This window comes from Falco naumanni, chromosome 4 (genome assembly GCF_017639655.2).
Source record: "Falco naumanni isolate bFalNau1 chromosome 4, bFalNau1.pat, whole genome shotgun sequence".
Lineage (NCBI taxonomy): Eukaryota > Metazoa > Chordata > Aves > Falconiformes > Falconidae > Falco > Falco naumanni.
Window position 1 is genome coordinate 113,185,445 of NC_054057.1, and position 17,045 is coordinate 113,202,489.

At 60.8% G+C, this 17,045-nt stretch overlaps 1 protein-coding gene across 3 annotated transcripts in view; it reads left to right on the plus strand.

The window, feature by feature from the left end:
• Nucleotides 1-17,045, plus strand: part of CACNA2D2 (calcium voltage-gated channel auxiliary subunit alpha2delta 2) — a 223,471-nt gene that overhangs the window by 200,586 nt on the left and 5,840 nt on the right. For 2 of the 3 annotated variants that reach the window (XM_040592243.1, XM_040592245.1), the window contains exons 8-27: nt 152-209; nt 2,376-2,426; nt 2,600-2,699; nt 3,498-3,656; nt 4,156-4,263; nt 4,975-5,053; nt 5,241-5,290; nt 6,231-6,320; nt 6,574-6,642; nt 7,086-7,160; nt 7,604-7,678; nt 7,852-7,923; nt 8,234-8,305; nt 8,482-8,543; nt 10,465-10,541; nt 11,760-11,780; nt 13,899-13,959; nt 16,368-16,465; nt 16,685-16,775; nt 16,913-16,975. In XM_040592243.1, coding sequence (XP_040448177.1) covers nt 152-209; nt 2,376-2,426; nt 2,600-2,699; nt 3,498-3,656; nt 4,156-4,263; nt 4,975-5,053; nt 5,241-5,290; nt 6,231-6,320; nt 6,574-6,642; nt 7,086-7,160; nt 7,604-7,678; nt 7,852-7,923; nt 8,234-8,305; nt 8,482-8,543; nt 10,465-10,541; nt 11,760-11,780; nt 13,899-13,959; nt 16,368-16,465; nt 16,685-16,775; nt 16,913-16,975 — 1,531 coding nt within the window. The remainder of the gene's footprint in view (nt 1-151; nt 210-2,375; nt 2,427-2,599; nt 2,700-3,497; nt 3,657-4,155; nt 4,264-4,974; nt 5,054-5,240; nt 5,291-6,230; nt 6,321-6,573; nt 6,643-7,085; nt 7,161-7,603; nt 7,679-7,851; nt 7,924-8,233; nt 8,306-8,481; nt 8,544-10,464; nt 10,542-11,759; nt 11,781-13,898; nt 13,960-16,367; nt 16,466-16,684; nt 16,776-16,912; nt 16,976-17,045) is intronic. The other variant, XM_040592244.1, reaches the window with a different exon arrangement.

The following is a 17,045-nucleotide window of genomic DNA, read 5'->3' on the forward strand; positions in this document are numbered from 1 at the left end:
CACACATAACCGTGCTGTGTCAAAGCCCATTGGTGTGAGCGCCCCGCCAGAGCCTGCTGCTTCCTCACCCCTGGGCATCCCTAAGTCCCATCCCCCTGTCCCCCACCCCAGGACAGCCCTGCCTTGCTCACCACCTGCCTTCCCCCCGCAGCCACCCCGTGGAGAGCTCCCAATAAGATCGACCTCTACGACGTGCGCAGGCGGCCCTGGTAAGGGGGTGCCAGGTGGGAAGGGGGGTCCTGTCGCCAGCCCTTCCCGGCTAGGAGCAGCCAGCTCCCTCCCCTTTTCATTTCACACATGGTTGCCATTAGCAAACACATAATTCGAGCAGAGGCACCTGAGCTGCAGCTCTCTGCTCCTGCTCCCCGTCCCTTTTCCTAGGAAGGCAGAGTGGGTTGGAGAGATAAATCCTTGGGTACAGGTGAAGGTGGAGAACCACCCCTCACCCTGTGTCCCCCCTGCAGCCGTGGCTACTGGCGCTCAGTCCTGGCCAGCATTCCCATCCAAACGGGAAAATCCTGGCTCTCAGAAACTGTGAGCCAGGAGGATGGCAAGAGAAGCAGGCAGGCAGCACCGAGCTGTGGTTGCGTGATAGCTGCAAACAGCCATTTAGCTGCACACCGAGTGAGGCGGGACTGCATCGTGTCCCTGTCACCCAGGTAGAGGTGCCAGCTTGGCAGCGTCGGTGTGGTGCTGCCCGTGGGGCTGGGGGAGCTGCGGCCCCATCCTGCCTGCCCAGCCTGACACACACAGTCATGGAGAGGAAAGCAGGTGCCAGTCCCCGCTGCATGCCCAGGGAGCCCTGTATCCCAGGGGGTCACCCCCTGCCTAGCCCACTGCCCACACTAGGAGATGCCCCCTCTCCTTGTCAGAGAATTAATGGCCCTGCTGCTATGGTTAATTGTCTTTGATTGCTCCACATTAATTATTAACTAGTCTCTGCCGGGGCATCCATGCGGGTTATTGGCAGAGGGGGGAGTGGGGGGCTGTTTTGGGGAGGAGGGGCTGCTGATGTGTATGGGGGCTACTGAGCCTGGCTAGCACAGCTCCCTGTCCCCTAGCCAGCCTGGCCACCCACTTCCCCACACAGCCATGGAGGAGCAGCAGCACCCGTTGTGCTAGGTGGCAGCTCACCGCTGAGAACACCCCCTTGGGGTCCTCTCCTGCCCTTGTGCCAGGGTCCGGTGCAGCACACAGCCCTCAGTGCTGGGCCCACCGGGGTCACAGTCCTGCCTGCAGCCTTCATGGGGCTGCCAGCACCACTTGCCTGCCCTCCCCTCCCTTGATGAATGGCGCTATTAGCCACAGCCTTCTCCCGCAGAGCCCAGGGTATTCATCTGAGCAGGGCAGCCAGAGATGTATGTGCTGCCACAACCCATTACAGGCAGCATCTTAGTTAGGCTCCATGCCACGCCAGCAGCCCAGCCCCAGGGAGTGGGGCAGTCACCAAGCCCCCCGGCCCCCACCAGCTGGCAGGAAGCCCATGGGCAGCTGCCTGCCCATCCTGCACTCCAGCTTGACAGGAGGGTGCTGGGAGGATGCAGCATCCACACCAGCAGGGCCCCACATGCCAGCATCCCCCATCCTGCCCAGGTAATCACTTGTAATTAGGAAACACCAGGACCTGGAATGAGCAATCAGATCCTGCCCCTTCCCCAGTCCTCCCCAGTAACGGTGAGTAATTGATACTAATAACAGACTAATTAATTTGCATCAGGCCTGATCCTGATCAGGCCAATATTGAGGCTCCCTTGGACTTCAGCCATGGCAGGAGCAGGCCTGATGCGATGGGACAGGGAGGCTGGGTGGTGCCTGCCCGTTGCTGGGATGGGTGCTGAGCATCACGCTGGCCCCCTCCTGTGCAGGATGGCACAGCAGAGCTGCAAGCAGGACTGACTGCTTCAAGGAGTGAGGAAGGGTTCCCTAATTGTTTTCAGGGAGGAGGATTTATATAGTAGTATTATTTTTCCTTCTCGTAGCTAAAAATAACTTAATCAGCCGGGCTTTTGAAGCTACCAGGGGGGTAAACAGCATCTTAATATGGATGTGTGTGTCAGCATAATCAGCGTGCAGAAAAGGGCCTGAAATGATGGAAGAGTTTAGCATTTAGAGCTCATTAGACTGATACGGTACTGAGCGGCAGGTCACTGGCGGTCTGCCGTGCCACGCCATGCCGTATCCTTGCCTCTTCCCACCACCACCTTGTCCCTGCTCCTTGCCATGGGGTTACCGCAGGCATGAGTGCACAGGTGCTCTCGGCACAGCTCCCCGGCCACCTGTGCCCTGGCAGAGCTTTGCTCTTGGGCTGCACCCAGCAGGGTCAGGGTCCCTCCCAAAATGAGCAGACCCTGCTGACCTGCCTCTGCACCCTACAGGTACATCCAAGGCGCCTCCTCCCCAAAGGACATGGTCATAATTGTGGACGTGTGAGTACACGGGTCAGGGCCATGGTGGGGCTGAGCCAGGTCAGGGTGGTGGCACAGCATGCTGGGGTGCCACTGTCCCACCAGCAGCCTCAGGGATGCTTACTGGGACAGCACTGGCAAGGAGCCCTGTGCCCCCTCACTGCCAAACCCCCAGCACCCTTCTCTCCTGCCAGGAGCGGCAGTGTGAGTGGCCTCACCCTCAAGCTGATGAAGACCTCAGTCTATGAGATGCTGGACACCCTCTCGGATGATGACTACGTCAATGTGGCCTCAGTGAGTGCCGCGGGGTGGGTGGCAGGGCTGTCCTCCCCAGGCAGCTCCCTGCTCCCCACTGTGGGAGCCCTTTTCCCCCAGACCCACCTGGCCAGGAGCTCTGCAGAGAGAGAAATGCCCTGGTTTTATTATATATATATAATAACTATATAAGGAAATAGGTACTCAGGGCTCAGCTGTCCGTGGTGGTGAACAAAAGCTGTCCCCATCATGGGGTGTTTGCCACAAATGGTCCCAGGGCGATCCCAACCAGCCACCTCTGTCTGTCACCAGCCAGTGACATCATGCCCCTATGGCGATGTCACCAGCCCGTGACCTCATGCAGCACAGCGGCTGTGCCACCAGATCTGTGCATCGTTGGGCACCCAGCCCATGCCGGCCCTCCCCTGTCTGGCCGCAAGCACGCTGGCACTAATTAACGTGTCTGGCCTGGCTCCGTTAGCTGGATCGCTGCTCCCCTAATGAATGAGCCCTATTGCCAGCAAATGAAGCCATAAACGAGAGGCAGCACCTGCTCCCGCCGCCGGCGTGCCGCAGCGTGGCTACTTGCACAAGCCTGGGGGTCCTGCAGAAGCAACCCTGGCAGCACCCACTGCTGGCACCCACACTGGGCAGCTCAGTGCTGGATTTGTCCCAGACTATGCCCAGTCTTGGCATCGGCAGTCCTTGGGAAGTGGGACACAGGATGCTCCGACCACATCCTGCCCATGGAAGCTGAGCGTGGCGGGTGGTTTGTGCCTGCCAGGGGCTGCCCCTGTCCCCTTTCTGTGACTTGCCCCCCTCCTTTTTGCCTCCCAGTTCAATGAGAAGGCAAAGCCGGTGTCATGCTTCAAGCACCTGGTACAGGCTAACATCCGGAACAAGAAGGTCTTCAAGGAGGACGTGCAGGGAATGGTGGCCAAGGGCACAACCGACTATAAGGCTGGCTTTGAGTACGCCTTCGACCAGCTGCAGAATGTAAGCTGGGGGCCAGGCTGTGGACTAGGGGAGGGAGAGTACACCCACGGGTGCTGTGGGCAATGGGAATGCTCCAAGCATATGGCTGCTGCCCCGTTCCTGGCACTTTGGCAGGCAGAGGGCTCCTTGTCCTGCTTTGCAGTGCTGGGAGGGACATCCCTCTCCCCAGCACACTGTAGCTGAGGTTTTGCGGGAGCCGCTGCCTTTCTGGGTTATTAAAAGCTAGCAAGGCTGGGCGGAGGGGGCTGAATCCAGCCAGACACGGTGCCAGAGGCAAAATAAAGATGGATGGTGCTATTAGGCTCCAAGTGGCAAGAGCCACAACTTCATTCCCAAGCAGACAGTGTCCCTTCTAACTTCATCCCAGCCACCCTCATCCTGGAGAAACAGACTGGGAAAAGAGATGGCTCAGGGCCAGCTCTCCCTGGCTGCATCCAGCCCTGTGCCCAGCACGGCTCGCTCTGGGTCTGGCCTCAGGCACTGTCTTTCTGCCCCGCAGTCCAACATCACACGTGCCAACTGCAACAAGATGATCATGATGTTCACGGATGGCGGTGAGGACCGGGTGCAGGACGTCTTTGAGAAGTACAACTGGCCCAATAAGACGGTGAGGGGCTGTGGGGCTGTGTGCTGAGCTGGGGCCACTCACTGGGGAGGGAGACGGCTGCTCCAGCTCCATTGCCAGCTTCCATCTCATTTGCCTCTTCGCCATCCTCTCTCCCTGGCAGCCCGCTTCTGCACTGAGCTGCTGCCCTGGTAATGGGATGGCTGACACACCAGTGCCGTTTATAGCTGGCTCCCACTTGGCATGTGGGAGGCATGGGACCATGTGCCCCACAGGCCGCTGGGGAGGGGATGGGGCTGGTGGGCTCCCTGAACACCAGCCCCGTGGGGCGCAAACTCCAAGCATGGGGGCAGGTCTACTGGCAGGCAGGCGAAACAGCTGGATTGTCCCTGTTGCTGTCCAGAGACCTGTGGGTTGGGGGGGTTCTGGTCCATGCAAGACCCTTGGAGAGCACAGACCCCTCTGGGTGCAGTGATGCCCCAGCCTAAGGACCCCTGGGGTAGGTGGCTTGGGCCAGTGCAGTGATGGTGGGGGACAGGACTGGCCAGGGCCAGGTGAGGAGAGAGGGGCTCCCTTGCTGCCAACATTCACAGGAGCCTCCTGCCCACCTGCACTTGGCCATGAGCAGCACAGCTGCGGGCCATGGCAGGCAATGCCACACTATCACCAGGGAGGTTGCCATCAGCTGGCAGCACTGGGTGTGGAAGACCAGGGTGTCCAGCAGATGGTCCTCACCGCCACACTCTGCTGCAGGTGCGGGTCTTCACCTTCTCCGTCGGGCAACACAACTACGATGTGACCCCGCTGCAGTGGATGGCCTGCGCCAACAAAGGTGAGCAGGGCTGACACCCAGTGGGCACAGGAGGCTGCAGGCTGCTGGGCTGGCCCCTCGCCAGGAACCTGAAAGGGCTCCGGTGCGTGCCGCTGCCAGCAAGGTGCCAGGCTGGATAGCAGGACAGCCAGACAGCCGCACGGGCAGACAGCCGGCTCTCCAGCTGCCTTTCTCTTTCTTTTCCAAGGTTACTACTTCGAAATCCCCTCCATCGGCGCCATCCGTATCAACACGCAGGTACAGCAGGCAGGCAGGGCTGCCCACCAGGCATCCACGGGCAGAGCTGCCCTCCCGGGGTGCCCTGCCGGGGGGCACGCCTCAGCAGCCCCTGCCCCACTGCAGAGAGCCCCAAGACTGGCAGCCAGCGTGGCAGCCAGCTTGGGAGCTGAGCCCTCAGCCAGGCCTTGCGCTGTTGAAATAAGTAATTCATCTTCTGCAGCTCCCCATGGACCTGCTGCCTTTTGAGTGACTAATTATGAAACATCAGGCGTTAATCATCACAGAGCAGAGCTGAGCATGGGCAGGGAGCGAGCGCGGGCAGGGCCAGGCCCAGCAGCACCCTGTTTGGCAGAGCCAGGCATGCGTGCCCCCCACCCTGTCCCACTGCCCCTTTTCTACCCTTTTTCTTTATTGGATGCCCCCGAGGTGCCATGGTAGGTAGGTGATGAGAGTTCCCTAGCACGGCAGCCCCTCGGGGCAGGGCTGGCATTGTGGCACAGAGGCTGCCCCCCACCCAGAGGTCTGCCTTGGCAAGGTGAGCCAGGACAAGGGAAACCTGCCCCAGGAGAAGATCCCAGAAGGCCAGTGGTGGCAGCCAGGGAGACAGCAGTGATGTGGTCCAGGTGTGACAGAGCAAGCCCAGCGCCAGGGGGTGGCTGGAGCCAGGGGGCTCTGGCTGGTGCTGCCTGGGGAGCCCATGCCCTGCCCGTGCCCAGCTGATGGAGAGCAGCACCTTGTTCCCATCTTATACACCCATTCAGTTCACAGCTGGAGCCATTACCTTTGGGTTTGGTAGCTGCCAGCTAGCCCTAGCTAGCTCAGCCTGCAGCTGGGGACTGGCACCAGGCACCCTATTAATAATCCCTGGGGCGTGTGTGGGGACAGAGGTGTCACTAGGTTGGAGCAGGAAGGCATCTGTCCCCTGTGTCATGCTTTCCCCTGCCTTGTGTGCCTGCAGGAGTACCTGGACGTGCTGGGCAGACCCATGGTCCTGGCTGGGAACCGAGCCAAGCAGGTTCAGTGGACCAATGTCTACCAGGATGCCCTGGTAAGGAGCCCTGGCCCCGGGGTGCAGGTGGGGACACCAGCCCCAGTGTCCCACACAGCCCCAGGGTACAGGTGGGGATGCCAGCCCTAGGGTCCCTGCCTTGGGGTGCAGGTGAGGACAGCCAACCCCAGGGTCCTGCACAGCATGTGCCCCCATCTCCCTTTCCAGGGGGTAATCCCCTCTGCTGCCCACCCCCAGCTCTGGGTCTTGGGGCTGGTAAGGGGCCATGGGATACCCTTCTGTGCTTGTGCAGGGGCTGGGCCTGGTGGTGACAGGCACGCTGCCGGTGTTCAACCTGACAGAGGACAGCAGTGACAGGAAGGTAAGAGACTCTGGCTGCCATTGCCCTGGCTGCACCAGGACAGAGGGGTGGAGAGGGTGCCGTGATGCTGGGTGCATGGCTTGGGGGGGGGGGGGGGGGGGGGGGCGGGGCACTGGCACCCCTGGGGTGCTGCCTGCTCTGCACCCTCTTCCTGGGGTGAGACCAGGGGTGACTGCCATCCCTGGGACCCAAAATGGCCTTGGCTAGCTCTCCCAGTTCAATGGGGACAGCTGGCAGCTGCAAGTCCCTGGCAGGTGCAGTGTCCCATGGAGGGCTGCTGGGGAGGCTGGCATGTCTCACCCTGTGCTCCTGCAGTGTCCAGATCTAACCCACACATCCCTGGAGGGAGAAGAGGTCCATCCCCCTGTTTCCCCATCCCCATGCTTGTGGTGGCAGGTGACAGCCCTGCTCCCACCTTCCTCCCTCCCTGCGCTTCCTTCCAGAACCAGCTCATCCTGGGCGTGATGGGGATCGATGTGGCTCTCAATGACATCAAGAGGCTGACACCGCGATACAACGTGCGTGGGGGCCCCTTCTCCTCCATCCCTGCCCTGCACTGCCTGAGCCCGGCATGGGAATGCACTGTGGGGAGCCCTGAGCTGCACCCACAGCACCCCAGAGCACCTCCAGCAGCACTGACAGTAGCAGAGTGCAGGCAGGGACCAGGGCAAGCAGGCAGGCAGGGATTGTAGCTGGGTGATGTGCTGGGACCCAGAGCAGAGATTAAACCTTTGCAGAGGCAGCAGGGAATAAACCTTACCAGCCCGGGGAAAGGGGCAGCAGGGAAGATCCAGAGCCAGGATGAGAGATGCTGTTGGCCTAAGAATAGAAATAGATGGCTAGAAAAGCCCTGGGGGTGGTGTGGGGCGAGGTCTGCCTGGAGAGGTGAGGGCGGTCACTCCAGCACAGCATGTCACAGAGCCACTGGGCCAGCCTCATCCCTTCTCCTGTCCTCCTGCAGCTGGGGGCAAACGGTTATGTCTTCGCCATCGACCTGAATGGCTACGTCCTACTGCACCCCAACCTGCAGCCCCAGGTGAGGAGGGGCCCGTCAGGGCAGCAGCAGTGGGGGTTACCTGGACCCTGTGGGACACATGGCTTCCTGGGGTTGTTAGGAGCTAATTGGTGGAATTGTGATGAGTTTTTCTGGACTCAGTGACAGCTGCAGGAGCCCTGAGCCCTTCCCCAACTCTCCCTTTCTGCATGCAGATCATCAATTTCCGTGAGCCGGTGACGCTGGACTTCCTGGATGCTGAGCTGGAGGATGAAAACAAGGAGGAGGTGGGCAGATGCAGGGGCAGATTTTGGGGTACAGGCTGGCCCCCCCAGCCTGCAGTTGCAAAGAGCACTCAGCTCCTCCAGCCTACCCGGGGAGTGCCTTGTCCTAAGGGCCCCAGCACAACTCCCATGAAACCATGGCAGGGACGGGAACTGGGTCACTGTCCCCTGGGTGCCAGCATGATGAGCCCCCCAGGCTGCTCACCCCTCACCTCTGCACCCTGTGCATCACCCGTGCCACCCCACTGGGTGGGTGCCCACAGGCTTGTGGCTGGGCTGTATGGCCCTCAGTCATCTCCTTCATGTCCCCCAGATCCGGAGAAGCATGATTGATGGGAATGACGGGCAGAGGTTCATCAAGACCCTGATCAAGTCCCTGGACGAGGTAACACTGCAGGGGAAGGGGGTCACGGCCAAACTGCCACCATGCTGAGCACCCAGCCCTGGCAGCGGGGAGTGAGGGGCCATGTCCAGCAGCGGGCTTGGAGCCGGGATCCTGTGTCACTGCACCAGCAGTGTCCTGGCAGCACAGAGGCCTGACTGGCTCCCTCTGACCTGCAGCAATACATCGACGAGGTGTTCAGGACCTACACGTGGGCCCCCATCAAAAGCACCAACTACAGGTGAGCGGCACTGCTGGCACACCCACGCTCACCCAGCATCAGCCAGACCCACACCAGTACAGGGCTGTGGTCCTGTGCCTGCAACTCCAGAGGTCTGCAGGGCCTTGAGGAACATATCCCATGGGCTGTGGGGTTGCAAACTGTCCTCACATCATCGCGCACAGCCAGTGATGCTCTGGAGGGCATTCCCAAAAGTGCTGTCTGCCAGTGGCTGGCACTGCAGTGTGGGGCTGTGGTCCCCAGGGCTCAGGACAGGCTGCAGGGCTGACTTGTGAGGTGCCAGACAAGGGACACCCTGCCACTGCCTGTCTGCACAGCCAGGGGCTTGCGCAGGTCTCTGCCTGCTCTGGGGTGGGTGAGAGGGATGTGTGCCCATGCTGCAGCACAAGCAGTGGCTTCGGAGGCAGAGGAGAGCAAAGTTCCCCTCTCCATTTATTGCCCAGTTTGCACCAGTTTGGATCAGCAGATGTGTAATAAAAGACCCCAGCGTCATCATGTCCATGCTGTCCAACGCATGCTGCCTCTGTCCTGTGAAGAGCCATGTGGTACCCCTGCTGCCCAGTGTACCCTCCTCCTCCTGGCCACCCAGCTCAGGAGGCTGGCAAGGGTCACAGCCACCTCCCAATGCTGCCAGGTGTCCCCTGCGCAGCCCCAGTCCTGTCCCCCACAGTGGCATGCCTCCGGAGCCAGGCAGCACTGTGGAGGAGGGGACAGTGACACAGGGTAACACAGCTGTGGCCAGGGCTGCTAGCTGATCTGTAGGGTGAAAGATGCTGCTGGGCTACCGTGGCTCTACACAGCGACAGGGATGTTCCCTGGGACACCACCAGCACAGGGTGCCACCAGCACTGAACAGGAAAAAAGTCACCCCCCTCCTCTTGCCACCTGTGGTTTGGTGTGCCACCCCTCTGTCATGTTTTTTGGGGTGCCTTCACCGCTGCCATGCTTGCTGGGCTGCCCAGTCCATGCTGCCAGGTGCAGAGAGGGCTAGCTGGGGTGGTAGCTCAGGGCGCAAGTCCAGGTCCCGGTGACTCAAGTGTGGGTGTGACATCCGATGAGGGTCAGGAATCTGGCCCTCACCCACTGGTACTCACTTAGCCTGGGCAGCACCTGGCACAACCACCATCACCAAAGGCCACTGCAGCCAGCACCCAGGAGCCCAGCTCCCTCTGGAAGTGTGTCCTATGGGTTCAGTAGCCCCGGCACCACCTCCTGCCACCTCCTCTCCCACCCACATCCTGCACCCTGTGTGCCAGGCTCCTGGCTCATGGATCCCTCCTTCCAGGTTCACCAGCAGCCAGTGTAGTGGTTGTCTTCCACCTCTCCTCACTGGGAGGGTTTTGTCCCTTCTTTTGAGGGCTGTGTATCTTCCCACCTTCCTCCTTTATGGGGATGTCATGTCCCTCTGCCATGTGCATCTCCCTTGGTTCCCAGGCAGGTACGTCCTGCCCACCTCAGCCCTGGCTGGGCCGGCTTGCCACCTCCTGTGTTTGGGAATGCCCCTGGGATGGCCCGGGATGCCCTGGGGACAACCCTAGGTGCCACTGAGATGGCCATGTATGACCCAGGATGACCCTGGGTGCTCTCAGGATGAACCTGGATGCCCCAGCATGGCAGTAAGTGTGCTGAGGATGACTCTAGGTGCCACCAGAATGGTTCTGCGTGCTCCAAGGGTGACCCTGGGTCCCCCAGGATGACCCTAGGTGCTCTAGGGATATCCCAGGGTGCCACCAGGACAGCACTGGGTGCAGTCCCTGGAGAGAAGGATGCAGTGGGCTGTGCAGGCAGCCAGTGGGGCTGCTGCCTGCCGTCAGTAAGGGCTGGGTGCTGCTGGGGGGTGCCAGGCAGGGGCTGGGGGCCGGCCAAGGGCTGTGGGTGGGTGTAAAACCTTACATTGCCTGTCTGCTCTCCCTTTCCGCAGCCTGGGTCTGGTTCTGCCTCCCTACAGTACCTACTACATCCAGGCCAACCTCAGCGACCAGATTCTGCAAGTGAAGTGTAAGTAGCCCCCAGCTTTCCCTGCAACCCTCTTGCACCCCTGCTCGCCCCCACGCCAGCCCGCGGCTGTCAGGGGGAGAAACACGAAGCAAAAACTTGCAAAAAGAGATAGGGATCACTACGAGAGGGAAAAAAAACAACCCAAAAACAACCCAAAAAAGAGAGAGGCGTGAGTAGAGGTGAATGCACAGAGGGAAAGCGAGCTGCCTGCCTGGGGTGCCCCGGGGTGCCAGGGTTTGGTCCGTCCACTTTGCACCCCAAAACCTGAGCCCCAGGCTGCAGGCTGGCGCTGCCCAGCGCTGCTGCCTGTTTGCCTCCTGGGGACAAGGGATGATGCTGTAGCAGCCAGTTAATTTGCAAGCCTGGGAAAGTTTGCATGGATCTCTTTAATTTCCTTTGGTTTATTACGATTCTTTGGTTTTGGTTTCAGCCATTTATTCTTTTTATGAGTTCAGTTTTGGTTGTTTTTGATTTTCATTTGGAATTAATCTGTGTACGTGTGTGTTAGCCTGCCCCCCCCCCCCCCCCCCTTTCTCTCTCTTTCTCTCTCCCCTGACCCCCAAGCCTTTTTCACACCACAGGTCCACGCTGCTCCCGGGGCCCTCTCCCCTGTGGGAGAACCGGACCCTTCCCCTCTCCCCTCCAGTTCCTCCTGTTTCTCCTCCTTAGCCGCCCCAGCAGCTGGACCCCAGCCCTGCTCGAGCGCTGGGCCCTGCCACCCCCTCCATCCATCAGCAGGAGCCCCACGTCCCCGAAGGGACGAGGCCAGGCTGTCTGCATCCCTGGGAGGGGGGAGCCCCCCATCCTCCCCGGCTCCACCCGCCGTGCCGTGCATGCCCCCTAACTCAGTGAGGACATTTTGATATCAAGACTGTTGCAACTGTTTGCTACTGACTCATTTTCCGTTGGAGTATTGAATATATATATATATATATAGTTATATCTTTGCTTTTTATTATAATTATTTATTCTTATTTCACCGTGGCCTTTTCTTTTCCTTTCATTACTGGGTTTTTCTTTTTCTTGTTTTCATGTCGTTTTTTGCAAGAAGTTTCCTTTTGGTATGATTATGATACACAATATTTTTATTCAAACAGCGATTGAATAAAATATTGTTTGTCCACCCCTTCCCCCTTTCCACCCAACCCCCTTTTTTTTTGTTTGTTGTTTTTTTGTTTGTTGTTTTTCTTGCTTTCTCTCTATGGTGGATTCACACAGTACCAAACAACAAAATGAAGGGCAAGTATTTTCAGTCTCAGACCACTCACCTTCACCACCCCGTCCCCCGCCCCGTGTCCAGTCCCCCCCAGCCCCCTGCTTGCCCATCTCCCTGCCCGTTTGCCACGCCGAACCTGCAAACCGCCACCGACTCGCCCTTCCTCCCCCCTCCTCCTCCTCCTCCTCCTCTCCTCCAGTTCCCCCTTTATTTGAAAGCAACATGTCTTGTTCTGTCCATGAGAGCTTTGTCACGACGACCCCCCACTCCCTCCCCGCCCATCGCTCCCAAACCCGGTTCGATGCGATCCGAGCCGATCTCGTGTGAAACTGCCGATTGGGATCCCCCAGGTTTCGGTAGCTAGTTCGATACCCCGCTCTCCCCAACCCCCACCCCGCCCTCTCGCTCCCCGCCCCCCCCCCCCCCCGCTCGCCTCCTCCGGCTCCCTCTCCCCTCGGCCCGGCTCCTCGCTTCCTCCTCCCCAAGACAACTCAACCTGAAAGGGATAGGGCTGTGCAGGGAGCGGGGGGCTGCGGGGGGGGAGCCGGGGGCGGAGGGGTGGCCCCGGCCTCCGCCGCCCTCTGGGACAGGCCTGACGGGAAAGCCCCCAGGCAGAAGCCCTCGGGCAGAGGTGGGGAGGGGACCACCCGGCTGCACGGGGGCCGCGGAGCCCGGGGGGGCTGCGCTGCCCGCCCCCACGGCTGCTTGGCGGCCGTGCCCGCAGCTCCGGGGCCCGGCGTGCCGTCGAGGCCGCCGGTGCTGCCGGGGAGCGGACGGGTCTGAGCCCCAGGTCCCACCGAGGCAGGCGGGGGGTGTTCGTGTGTGTCCGTCCGTGTGTGGGCCCCCCCGCCCCGCAGCAGAGCGGCACGCAGCGCCGGAGGGCCCCGGGGACCGGGCCCAGCTCCCGCGGAGTGCGGGGGACGCCCCGGCACGGCACGGCCGGACCCCGCCGCCGCGCTCCCCTCACCCCCCGGAGGCGAGGGGGGGGCACGGGGGGCACGGGACCAGGCGGGCAGCGCAGCGGGGAGGTGCCAGTGTCACCCTCAGCCCTGTTCTATCAGCCTTGAGTTGCCTCCTCCCGGCGCCCCTGCGATGGCAATGCTGATGGACCAAGTACGAGTGTTCTGTACCCCTCTCCTCCTCCTCTTCCTCCTCCTCCTCTTCCTCCTCCTCCTCCTCCTCCTCCTCCTCTCATTGGCTTGTACCCAGTCCCTGCCTACAGCCCTCGGAGAGCAACAGTCCAACCTCTGGCTGTGTCCTGCAGTGCCCCGGGGGCCGGCGGGAGGGCGAGGGGGTGGCGGAGGCCCCGGGATGTCCCGCAGCACAGACACCCGCCCCTCACGCACCCCCTAACCCGGCTTGCCCCCGCGAGCTGAACCCCGCATCCGCCGCCCCTCTGCCGGGGGGGTTCCCCGAGAGGCACCCTAAACCCTGCTGGGCTGCGACCCCCCCTCCAAGCAGAGCCAGGCGCCGAGCTGGCGGGCGAGCCTGGGCCCCCATCCCCGGGGGGGGTCCCACCGCCCCGGGAGGGAGGGGGACCACGGGCGGCTGGCAGCAGAGCCCAGCAGCGCATTGCATGGCACTTGCTGGGCGAGGAGCCTCTGGTTGGACTGTCCTCGGCAAGGTTTCCCGTTTGGCCATGTCGATGCCTGACAATTTCTTTTTTTTTTTCTTTTTCCTTTTTTTCTCCCGACAACCAAGTGTTCTGGTGATCCTCCTCTGGCCAGGAGCGCAGCATGCAGTTCCCTGCCCTCGCCCACCACCGCCCCTCCGAGAGAGAGACGCCCCCACGCCCTCCTAAACATGCATATATATATACATGTGCGCACATATATATATGTGTGTGTGTGTGTCTGTGTGTCCCTGCGTACACGCCACTGGCCGCACATACACAACTGCCCACCTCCAGCCCTTGACCGAGCAAATTCAAGCTGAGATGGGCAAACCTCTCCTGATTTGGCTATAACTTTCCTTCCTGTGCGGTGCCAGCAACAGCAGAACGGCCTTTTCCTTCCTCTCTTGTTACCAAGAGCAGCAAATGCCTTTTTTTTTTGTTCCCTCCCCTCTCTCTGTCCGTCTCTCTCCCTCCTGGCCCCCAGCATCCCCTGTCCCCGCCGGATAACCTTCCCTTTCTGTTGCAGATTTTGAATACCTGCTGCCCAACAGCTTTGAGTCGGAGGGACATGTGTTCATTGCTCCCAGGTAGCTTTGCGTGTGCGCTTGCCGAGGTGTGCATCTGCCCAGGCCCCGCTGCCGATCCCCCCATCGCCCCCCCATCCTTGCCTCATCGTGCCTTGTCCCCCCTCCCTGCCCCCTGTCGCTGTGTGTGTTGTGTGCCCGCTCAGCCAAGGGGGGCTGCCACCGGGACCCCAGCCCCGTTCTGCCACCCGGTTGCATCCAGCACAGTATATATGCACCCGGTATGGCCCGACCTCTGTGCGTGCATATATAGGTATAGTTTCTGAAAATCCCCCTGCCGAGCTAGGGGCTGGCGGTGGCATCATACAGTCGTGCTGGCTGTGGGGGGGATAGGGAGAAGGAAGGGTAGGGTTTCGGCTCAAATTCAGGATGCCCAGGGGGTTTGGGGAGGCTGCCAGCCACAGGCTGTGAACAGGAACAGGATAGCGTAGTGGTCCCCGGACAGACAGACACATATACCCTGCCCAGAGTTGTGCCACCTGGTTTTGTCACCTCATGGGGACCAAGGACCATCCCTCGGCAGGGTGTTTGGGAAGCCCTGTGGCTCTGCCAGCACCCTGCCCTTCCCACCACTCTGACCAGCCATAATTAACATTACCAGCTAATCACCTGTGTACCTATACATCATTACAACAGCTAAACACCCTATTAGATATTTTATCGTTGCAGTTTTTGGGGACCACAGCAGGTCAAGGCTACAGCACAGCCACCTGTGCCACCTGCGCGTAACCCCTACCCTCCCTGCCTACAGCAGCCATCACTCACTCAGACTAAGTGGGTAAACCAGCCCAAAATGTACAGTTATTGTGCAGCCCCAGCTTTTCAGGGGGGGGACACCTAGTCCCTGGGCAACACACAGGGAAAGGAGGATGAGGTCTGGGAAACATGGGAGCCAAAGCAGGGTATTAATGAGGAACAGAAAAACTCTTGTTATTAAAAAATTGGCCCATAAATGCGCTTGGTGAATAGATACAGAGGTGATGTCTGAGCCCAAGGCCCAAGGAACAGGTCTGCCCCCCGAGTGCCCCACCCAGGCTGAGGTGATGGAGTCAGTGTTGAGCATGGGGCTCTGTGGCCAGTCCAGCTGAAGAGAAAAGCAGGCTTTGAAGATCAGGGTGAGCCCTTCAGTGCCACCCAAAGCGGCTCCGTGAGCAGCCTTCCTGCAGTGGGTGCCAGCCTGGCGCAAGCAGGGAGGAGCCATGTGCCGGGGGGTGGCACCCGGCACCCAGGGCGACTGTATGATCTGCTGTTGGTGCTACTGTGCCCACGGGCCACTGGAAATTTTCAGAAACCGTATATTCCCCGTCCCCCGTGGGTGTGTGAGTACCTGTACCTGTGCGTGTTGGTGTAGATATTTAGGTGGCTGCTCCCGCCAAGCAGGGGTCAGAGGGCCGGAACGGGCTGGCCTGGGTGCCCCAGCTCTTTTGGCTGCCCCATGGGTATGCTCCCTGCCACCCTGTGCTCCGGCATTTGTCCTCTTAATGAGGTTTTTGGCAGAGTCAGGAGCTTGGCGGAGGGGATGTGAGCAAGGGGAGCCCTGAGCCCCCCAGCACTGCCTGCAGCCACACCACTGAGGCTGGGAGGGCTCTCAGCCTTCTAGGGTGGCCCTCACCCATGCCACCTGATTAGAGCCACTCAGTGACCGGCAGGGTTACAGCTGTCCCCGGCATCGGCGGGGCTAGGGCTCTGCACTCAGGGTGGTCCCACACTGGAGTGGGGATGTGGCACCTCCCATGGTGCCCATCCCAGGAGAGGCTCAGGGCCAGCAAAGCAAGCGGGCGAGCACCTGCCTCTGCCAGCCAGGCCTCACCCAGCACCTAACTATCTATGTAAAGGGTACAGATACATCTGCCAAGTGCCTGCATGGTGCTGCTGGTGCAGCCGTGGGGGCTCCGGGGCAGACCCCCGCTCACACTCGCAGCAGAGCCCCTGCTCCCCGGGGTGCCATAGGGGCAGGGCAGGGTGGGCATGGTGGCACCTGCCTCGCCCCACAGGTAAGTACAGTGGCAGAGGTGGCCAGTCCCACCAGTAGCCCCACCAGTATGGGGAGAGGCAGAGCTGAGGGTTATACCACTCTGGGCAAACTGGGTTCCGTCAAACCTGGCCGTGGCAGAGGTGATAGCATCTTGGTGCCCATGGCAGTGACGGACCCGGTGGTCGGCATGACAGCCAAGCCGGCGGCACTGCAGGCAGCAGAGGGTTGGGTGCTGGGCAGTTCGCTGAGACGCCCACAAACCAGCTGCCCCAGCAGGGTGACACTCACGGGAGCGGTGGCACGTCACCACCGTCTTGTCCCCTGGCGAGCCCGCATGCTGACAGCATGGCCAGCACCTACCCTGCCGGCCCTGGGGGAGAACTGACCTTGCCTTTTCCATCCTCGCAAACAACAAACCTTGTCCCCCAAACCCCAGAGAGTATTGCAAAGACCTCGACTTGTCGGATAACAACACCGAGTTCCTGGAAAACTTTATTGCCCTCATGGAAAAAGTGACCCCAGACTCCAAGCAGTGTGAGTAGCTGGGGACAGCTGGTGGTGGGGCTGATGGAGGGGTTGGGGGGGAAAGGGTGCAGGGGGAGATGGGGCAGGGGGTGAACTGTGTCGGGGTTCAGGTCCCAGGAGCCACCACAGGGTGGGTGCCAGGGCAGGGCAGGAGGGCACAGGTGGCCCCCACAGGGTCAGCCCTCACCTCCTCCTCCTCCTCCTCTTCCTTTCCGTCTTCCTCCCAAGGTGACAACTTCCTCCTGCACAACCTGATCCTGGACACAGGCATCACACAGCAGCTGGTGGAGCGGGTCTGGAAGGACCAGGACCTGAACACGTAGGTGAAGGCAAAGTGGCCCAGGATGGGCAGTGCTGGCTGAGGGCAGAGGGGGATTGGGATGGGCTATGGGGACAGGGACAAGAGCAGAGCAAAACCCCGCTGGTACGAAGTGTGCCTGCCCCCTCTCCTTGCAGGTACAGCCTCTTGGCTGTCTTCGCAGCCACTGATGGGGGCATCACCCGCGTCTTCCCTAACAAGTGAGTGTCCAGGGGCATGTGTGTGCCCAGCCCCGCAGAGGGGCCTGCTCCTGCGGGGCCATCTCTGGTG